General features: G+C 37.1%; 1 protein-coding gene across 3 annotated transcripts in view; it reads right to left on the reverse strand.

Moving 5' to 3' along the window:
• Positions 1-6: 6 nt before the first annotated feature.
• The window catches only part of LOC126402802 (vesicle transport protein SFT2B-like), a 12,267-nt gene continuing 2,608 nt past the window's right edge, over positions 7-9,665 (reverse strand). The window contains exons 2-9 of one of the 3 annotated variants that reach the window (XM_050065060.1): positions 9,153-9,242; positions 8,772-8,800; positions 8,105-8,185; positions 7,852-7,933; positions 4,087-4,122; positions 3,831-3,889; positions 3,648-3,677; positions 7-1,232 (exon numbers count right to left, since the gene is read on the reverse strand). In XM_050065060.1, the coding sequence (XP_049921017.1) occupies positions 1,196-1,232; positions 3,648-3,677; positions 3,831-3,889; positions 4,087-4,122; positions 7,852-7,933; positions 8,105-8,185; positions 8,772-8,800; positions 9,153-9,242 (444 nt within the window). In that variant the 3' untranslated portion in view covers positions 7-1,195. Of the gene's footprint in view, positions 1,233-3,647; positions 3,678-3,830; positions 3,890-4,086; positions 4,123-7,851; positions 7,934-8,104; positions 8,191-8,771; positions 8,801-9,137; positions 9,243-9,665 lie in introns of all 3 variants that reach the window. The other 2 variants (XM_050065062.1, XM_050065061.1) reach the window with 2 other exon arrangements.

A 9,665-nucleotide genomic window follows, 5' to 3' on the forward strand; every position in this document is an offset into this window, starting at 1 on the left:
GAGTCCCATTATAATGTGTTTATGAGCGAGGTCGAACAGGTAGCGCCAAAAGCATAAAAATCTATATGTGGCGGAGATAATTTATTCGTGGCGCACCGCCACAAATAAATGAATGTATGGGAAACACTGCAACAATTAAAAGTTAACAGTTACCGTGCTAACGGTTGACTGTTATCACCTGGCTGTTAGCATGTGAACAGTTAACGGTTAACGGTTACCAGTTAACATGCTAACAGGTAGCAGTTAACATGCTAACAGCTTATTGTATCAGTCAACAGGCGCACAGCTAGCATGCTAACAGCTACCAGTTAACAGGCTAACAGCTAACATGCTAAAAGCTACCAGTTAACATACTAAAAGCTAACAGGTAAGAGTTAACAGTTACCATGCTGAAAGCTTACAGCTAACAGCTAACCGTTATCATGGCAACAGTTACAATGCTAACAATAAACAATTAACATGCTAACAGTTAACAGCGAACAACTAACAGTAAAAAGTTAACATTTAACATGCTAACAATTAAAATGCGTGAGTTGACAGTGAACATACTAACAACTAATGATTAATAGTTAACAGCCAACATTTAAATGTTAACAGTTAAAAGTTAACATGCTAACAGCTAACATGCTACCTGCGAACAGGCAAATGTGAACAGTTACCATGCTACAGCTAATATGTACAGTTAAACAGGTAACAACTGAAAGTTACAGTTAAAGGATAACAGTTACCATGCCATAAGCTAACAGTTACCATGCTAACAGCTAAAATGTACAGTTAAAATGCTAACGGGTAACAATTGAAAGTTACAGTTAAAGGATAACAGTTACCATGCCATAAGCTAACAGTTACCATGCTAACAGCTAAAATGTACAGTTAAAATGTTAACAGGTAACAATTGAAAGTTACAGTTAAAATGCTAATGAGTAACAATTGAAAGTTACAGTTAAAAGATAACAGTTACCATGCTAACAGCTAACAGTTAAAAGATAACAATTAACAATTAACTTGCTAACAGTTAACAGGCTAACATGCTAACAGCTAACAGTGGTTAACACAAGGTAACCTGTCTCCATGGAAACCGACACCTGAGTTTGTAGATTTTGGAGGTTGAAATGTTTAAAGGCCTTCGATCAGCTGCCGATTGATACACCCCTCGCAGCATCCTGACTGGTCAGACAGACAGAGGGGCGGGACTTCAGAGACACATCGAACATAATTTGATGATTCCGTCTCTGAAAGAGAGAGAGAAAAAAAAAATCAAATGTAATATACATAACAAATTACATGTTGCATAACATGTAAATATTATATTACAAATGAAAAAATAATTATAATATCAAATATGTGTAAAATATAACATGTATAAACATTAAATTAATTTTATTTTAATTTATTAAAAGAGCAAAAAGCGAAATCGTTTCACCGCTAGGTTTGATGTTGTGCACTGCCTGTAGACCAAAACAAGCCTCGAGGTGAGGCTACATTTCACAATGCTAATTGAAAATGTTAGCTGGGCTGCCGGGCTAACTTACTCACTTAACACAACCGTAACACCTGACCCATTGCTGGGACCGAGCCGCTAATAACTCAAGCTCCAGGCATTAACCCATCCCGGTGTTTCCTCCACAGCCTCCACTTCACTCAGCTGCCCAATAAACCCGCTGCTTCTTCCCACTTTAACCTGAATAACAAACCAGGCTCGGTGCTCCGGTTGGATCCAAACAGAGAGCCAGGGCTAGTTGGGAAGCTAGCGGAGGCTAACCGCTGTGCTTCCCTGCGGGGATTCACATGAACGCACATGAACGCAGCCGGACCGGCTTGTAAACAATGGGCTGGAGATCAACACAGAGAGAGGGTGTGTGAGGTCATGCTATACTCCAGATGAAATTACAACTCCAATTTTTTAATTCCTTCAATCTAGAAATGATGAATTTCGCTTATTGCTCCTTTAATATTAAATTAAATGTGTGATCAAATATAACATTTATGAATATTAAATATGTGATCAAATATAACATGTATAAATATTAAATCAAATGTGATCAAATATAACATGTATAAACATTAAATTAAATATGTGATCAAATATAACATATATAAATATTAAATTCAATATGTGATCAAATATGACATATATAAATATTAAATCAAATATGTGATCAAATATAACATATATAAATATTAAATCAAATATGTGATCAAATATAACATGTATGAATATTAAATATGTGATCAAATATAACATGTATAAATATTAAATCAAATATAACATATATAAATATTAAATTAAATATGTGATCAAATATAACATATATAAATATTAAATTAAATATGTGATCAAATATAACATATATAAACATTAAATTAAACATGTGATCAAATATAACATATATAAATATTAAATTAAATATGTGATCAAATATAACATATATAAAATATTAAATTAAATATGTGATCAAATATAACATATATAAATATTAAATTCAATATGTGATCAAATACAACATATATAAATATTAAATTAAATATGTGATCAAATATAACATATATAAATATTAAATTCAATATGTGATCAAATACAACATATATAAATATTAAATCAAATATATGATCAAATATAACATATATGAAACATATATAAATATTAAATCAAATATATGATCAAATATAACATATATGAATATTAAATATGTGATCAAATATAACATATATAAATATTAAATTAAATATGTGATCAAATTAAACATATATAAATATTAAATTAAATATGTGATCAAATATAACATATATAAACATTAAATTAAATATGTGATCAAATGTAACATATATAAATATTAAATTAAATATGTGATCAAATATAACATATATGAATATTAAATTAAATGTGATCAAATATAACATATATGAATATTAAATATGTGATAAAATATAACATGTATAAATATTAAATCAAATATGTGATCAAATATAACATATATAAACATTAAATTAAATGTGATCAAATATAACATATATAAATATTAAATTAAATATGTGATCAAATATAACGTATAAATATTAAATCAAATATGTGATCAAATATAACATATATAAATATTAAATCAAATGTGATCAAATATAACATATATAAATATTATAAATTAAATGTGATCAAATATAACATATATAAATATTAAATTAAATATGTGATCAAATATAACATGTATAAAAATTAAATCAAATGTGATCAAATATAACATGTATAAATATTAAATCAAATGTGATCAAATATAACATATATGAATATTAAATATGTGATCAAATATAACATATATAAATATTAAATTAAATATGTGATCAAATATAACATATATGAATATTAAATCAAATGTGATCAAATATAACATGTATAAATATTAAATCAAATGTGATCAAATATAACGTATACATATTAAATCAAATGTGATCAAATATAACATATGAATATTAAATATGTGATCAAATATAACATATATAAATATTAAATCAAATATGTGATCAAATTTAACATATATAAATATTAAATTAAATATGTGATAAACATATATGATTAAATATTGGTATACAGTATGAAATATATAACATATATGAAACATATAACGGTAAAGTAAAGAGTATGAGAGTGTTACCTGGCGAAGGGGATGTATGACAGTCCGTACCTGTGAAGACCAACAGCAGCAGTCAGGCAGACAGTTGGACAGAAGGACAGATGGACAGACGGACAGATGGACAGATGGACGGATGGACAGACAGATGGACAGACAGGTATACATATGTTTATATGTTTATAAATGTGTGTGTGTTGTTATTACCAGGTGAAGGCCAGAAACTGAAGGACACAGAAGAGGAGAGCCAGACCGTTGTTCTTCCACTGGACAGGTACACACATACAGGTACACACACACACACACACACACACACACACACACACACACAGGTACAGAAGTGAGTGTGAGTCCTCCACACACACACACACACACACACACACACACACACACACACACACACACACACACACACATATATGATGATAGTGAGTGATAGAAGCTGAGAGTTGGTTTGTCTCACCCAGAACGCAGAACACAGAGTCAGGACCAGACACACCTGGAGACACACATAGGTACACACGTTAGACTACACACTCTATGCTACACACGGTACAAACTAAATTGCATACTACACACTGCACACTGTAAACTATACATTGTATACTACACACTGTACATTGTATACTACTACCCACTATACACCGCACACAGTAAACTGCATACTACACACTGTATAATATATACTACACACTGTACACTACACTACACACTGTACACTGTATACTGCACACTGTATACTATATACTACACACTGTACACTATACTACACAATGTACACTGTATACTGCACACTGTATAATACAGACTGTACACTGCACACTGTATACTACCCACTATACACTGCACACAGTAAACTGTATACTACACACTGCACACTGTATACTACACACTGTACACTATACTACACACTGTACACTGTATACTACACACTACACAATGTACACTGTATACTGCACCCTGTATAATACAGACTGTACACTGCACACTCTATGCTACACACTGTACACTGCACACTGTATACTACACACTGTACACTGCACACTGTATACTACACACTGCACACTGTATACGGCACACTGTATATTACACACTACATTGCACACTCTATGCTATACACTGTACACTGTACACTGCACACTGTATACTACACACTGTACACTGCACACTGTATACTACACACTGTACACTGTATACTACACACTGCACACTGTATACTACACACTGTACACTGTATACTACACACTGTACACTGTATACGGCACACTGTATATTACACACTACATTGCACACTCTATGCTATACACTGTACATTGCACACTGCACACTGTATACTACACACTACACAATGTACACTGTATACTACACACTGTATAATACAGACTGTACACTGCACACTGTATACTACAGACTGTACACTGCATATTGTATACTACACACTACACAATGTACACTGTATACTGCACACTGTATAATACAGACTGTACACTGCACACTCTATGCTACACACTGTACACTGCACACAGTAAACTGCATACTACACACTGTATACTACACACCGTACACTATACTACACACTGTACACTGTACACTGTATACTACACATTGTACATTGTACACTGTATACTACACACTGTACACTGCACACTGTACATTGCACACAGTAAACTGCATACCACACACTGTATACTGCACACTGCACACTGTATACTACACACTACACAATGTACACTGTATACTACACACTGTATAATACAGACTGTACACTGCACACTGCATACTACAGACTGTACACTGCATACTGTATACTACACAATGTACACTGTATACTGCACACTGTATAATACAGACTGTACACTGCACATTCTATGCTACACACTGTACACTGTACACTGTATACTACACATTGTACATTGTACACTGTATACTACACACTGTACATTGCACACTGTACATTGCACACAGTAAACTGCATACCACACACTGTATACTGCATACTACACACTGTATACTGTATACTACACACCGTACACTATACTACACACTGTACACTGCACACTGTATACTACACACTGTACACTGTATACTGTACACTGTATACTACACACTACACACTGTACACTGTATACTACACACTACATTGCACACTCTATGCTATACACTGCACACTGTATACTACACACTACACAATGTACACTGTATACTGCACACTGTATAATACAGACTGTACACTGCACACTCTATACTACACACTGTACACTGCACACTGTATACTACACACTCTACACTGCACACAGTAAACTGCATACTACACACTGTATACTACACACCGTACACTATACTACACACTGTACACTGTACACTGTACACTGTATACTACACACTGTACACTGCACACTGTATACTACACACTGTATACTGTAAACTGCACACTGTGTACTGCACACTGTATACCACACACTACACTACACTACACGCTGTACACTGCACACTGTATGCTACACACACTGCATACTACACACTGCATACTGTATACTACACATTTTACACTGTACACTGCACACTGCACACTGCAAACTGCCAACCAGAGGTTGCGCTAGACTTTTTCATCGCCGGTCATTTTGAGCGTCAGGGTCGTAAAAATCCGGTCATAATAATTTTCCTTTTTAAATGATAATAAAGATATTCAAATACATTTAGTTTTCATTCGTTCGTTTTTAATAAATCCAACAAGCAAGTTATGAAGTGTGCATCAATAAGGACATGAACGAAAAGATGAACAGACATCCACACACCGCAGTGCTTCAGTTCGGCGTCTGGTCTACACGCGAGCCGCTAGGGCTTCTGTCAAGCTGGATAGAGCGGATCGTACCAGCCGGCCAATTTTCAAAATAAAATAACAGCATGCACTGAGGAACGTGAGGGAATACCATGTTTATAATTTAAAATAACACAACAGTGCATAATCGAACACATTTTTCAATACCCTAATCACTTCATTACAATTTTAATTTTGTGTCACTGAGCCTACAGACTACAGAACAATATGCCCTATTCATTCAGTGTTAATCCAACACGCTCAATACATGGACATGCAATGACAAACTGTCATTAACTTATTACGTTATAAAAAACGATTAAAATATGGACTTACCCATGTTTAAAATGACCTGTTGAAGTGAAAAACGAGTACTGATGGGAACAGACGAGTGGAGTCGATGTTTAACCGGCGCGGAGAGCGCAGGAGAAATGCGCTGCCTGTGTGGACAGTAAAGCGCCTGCGAGTATACTCGCAGGACTTCTGCGGCACTAACGCATCTGGTGTGTCCAGGCCGTTATGTTAACAACGCTACATGAAGCAGATGAATGACTTTTTCTCTGCAGTGTGAAAACGGCAGCCACTTAAACCACTGACTGTGCACTCCGCCGCCAAGTGGGCAGGGGTGGTAATTGCAACCGGTCAAATGACAGACGGCCTTCAGATTTTCCGGTCATTGTTGTACAAAACCGGTCAATGACCGAGAATATCCGGTTAACGCGACCCCTGCTGCCAACTGCACACTGTACACTACACACTGTATACTACACACTGTATACTACACACTGCACACTGCATACGACACACTGTATACTACACACCACACTGTACACTGTATACGACACACTGTACACTGTATACTACACACTACACTACACACTGTATACTACACACTGTATACTGCACACTGTATACGACACATTGTACACTGTATACTACACACTGCACACTGTATACCACACACTACACTACACACTGTATACTACACACTGTACACTGTATACTACACACTGTATACCACACACACTACACTACACACTGTATACTGCACACTGTACACTACACACTGCACATTGTATAGTACATACTACACTGCACACTGTACACTACACACTGAACATTGTATACTACACACTGCACACTGTATACTACACACTACACTACACACTACACTACACACTGTATACTGCACACTGTATACTACACACTACACACTGCACACTGTATACTACATACTACACTACAGACTGCATACCACACAATGTAAACTGCACACTGTATACTATACACTGTACACTACACAGTACACTACACACTGTATACTGCACACTGCAAACTACACACTGTACACTGCGCACCATGCACTGCACACTTCACACTGCACACTGTATATTACACGTGTGACCTCACCAGCATGATGGCGGTGGCAAAGGCCCTCTCTTTAGCACACATGGTCTTCAGCTGTCGACACGGACCAATCAGAAACAAGGTGCTGAAACACACACAGGATGACATGTGACATCATCAACCAAAGGGAACCACTGAGAGCAGTCCTGAGGGATGATGGGTAATAGAGTTCATGACACTGAGAGAAGCTCTGAGGGATGATGGGTAATAGAGTTCATGACACTGAGAGTACACCTCGGGATGATGTGGTCGTTACCTGGCCAGAGCGCAGATGTTTCCCACACTGTAGAGGACAGCGAACACAGCAAGACCAACAACTGGGACCCACAGCAGACAGCTGCCCTATTACCATGGAGACACACAAAGTGACAGGAGGTCACCATGGAGACACACAGACAGACAGGAGGTTACCATGGATACACAGACTGACAGGAGGTCACCATGGAGACACACAGACTGTGAGACAAGACACACAATTTTGTTATGGCAGCAGAGGAAAACAGAGACCGACAGACTGTTACCATGGAGACACACAGACGGTCAGTTGGTTACCATGGATACACACAGGCAGACTGTTACTTTGGATACACGCAGACTGACAGGAGGTTACCTTGGATACACACAGACTGACAGGAGGTTACCATGGATACACACAGACAGACAGACAGGAGGTTACCATGGATACACACAGACTGACGGGAGGTCACCATGGAGACACACAGACAGGAGGTTACAATGGATACACACAGACTGACAGGAGGTTACCATGGATACAGACAATAGGACAAGACACACAATTTTGTTATGGCAGCAGAGGAAAACAGAGACCGACAGACTGTTACCATGGAGACACAGACAGACTGTTACCATCTAGACACAGACAGACAGGGGGTTACCATGGATACACACAGACAGAATGTTACCTTGGATACAGCCAGGAAGACAAAAGAGGCTGTTACCATGGAAACAGAGAAAAAATACAGACAGATAAACTGGTTACCATGGAAACACACAGGAAAAATAAGACAAGCTCTTACAATAGGAAGTGACAGATGGACAAACAGATCGTTACCATGGTTACAGACAAGCAGAAAGACAGACTGACAGATTACCATGGAAACAATAGACAAAAAAAGCTGTTACCATGGAAACTGATGGAAACAACAAGACAAGATGTTACATTAAAAAGTGACAGACAGACAGACGATCTGTTACCATGGATACATGCAGAATAATCAGACAGGATGTTACCATGGAGACAGACAGACAGACAGACAGTGGACTGTTACCATGGAGGCCCTCACCAGGATGGAGCAGAAGACGCCCAGCACGAAGCAGACGATGAAGCCCTTCACCCTCGTCCCCCAGGCCAGCGTGGACGCCTCATTGGCTCTCTGCAAAGGTGACACTGTCATCAGTGACATCATCATGTTTAGGTTTCATCACACAGTAAACACAACAGTGAACACGTGATCTGATACATCAGTCTGAGTCTGAGATGTATCAATAATCAATAATATGATACAGTAAGCTCTGACAGATGATCAGCTCATCGATAATCAATAATGCCATTATACAGTAAGCTCTGACAGCTGATCAGCTCATCGATAATCAATAATACTGTAACTGCAGAGTGATGATAAAACAGGACTGTTACTGCTGTAAAAAAGTACTTTACAGTAACAGAGTACTGTTAGAGTATCATTACTTCAGTAGCAGAGGGCAGTAGGTGTGACTGAGTGCTGTTAGAGTATCATTACTGAGTACTGTTAGAGTATCATTACTTCAGTAGCAGAGGGCAGTAGGTGTGACTGAGT

This window comes from Epinephelus moara, chromosome 16, assembly GCF_006386435.1.
Source record: "Epinephelus moara isolate mb chromosome 16, YSFRI_EMoa_1.0, whole genome shotgun sequence".
NCBI classification, from domain to species: Eukaryota; Metazoa; Chordata; class Actinopteri; order Perciformes; family Serranidae; genus Epinephelus; species Epinephelus moara.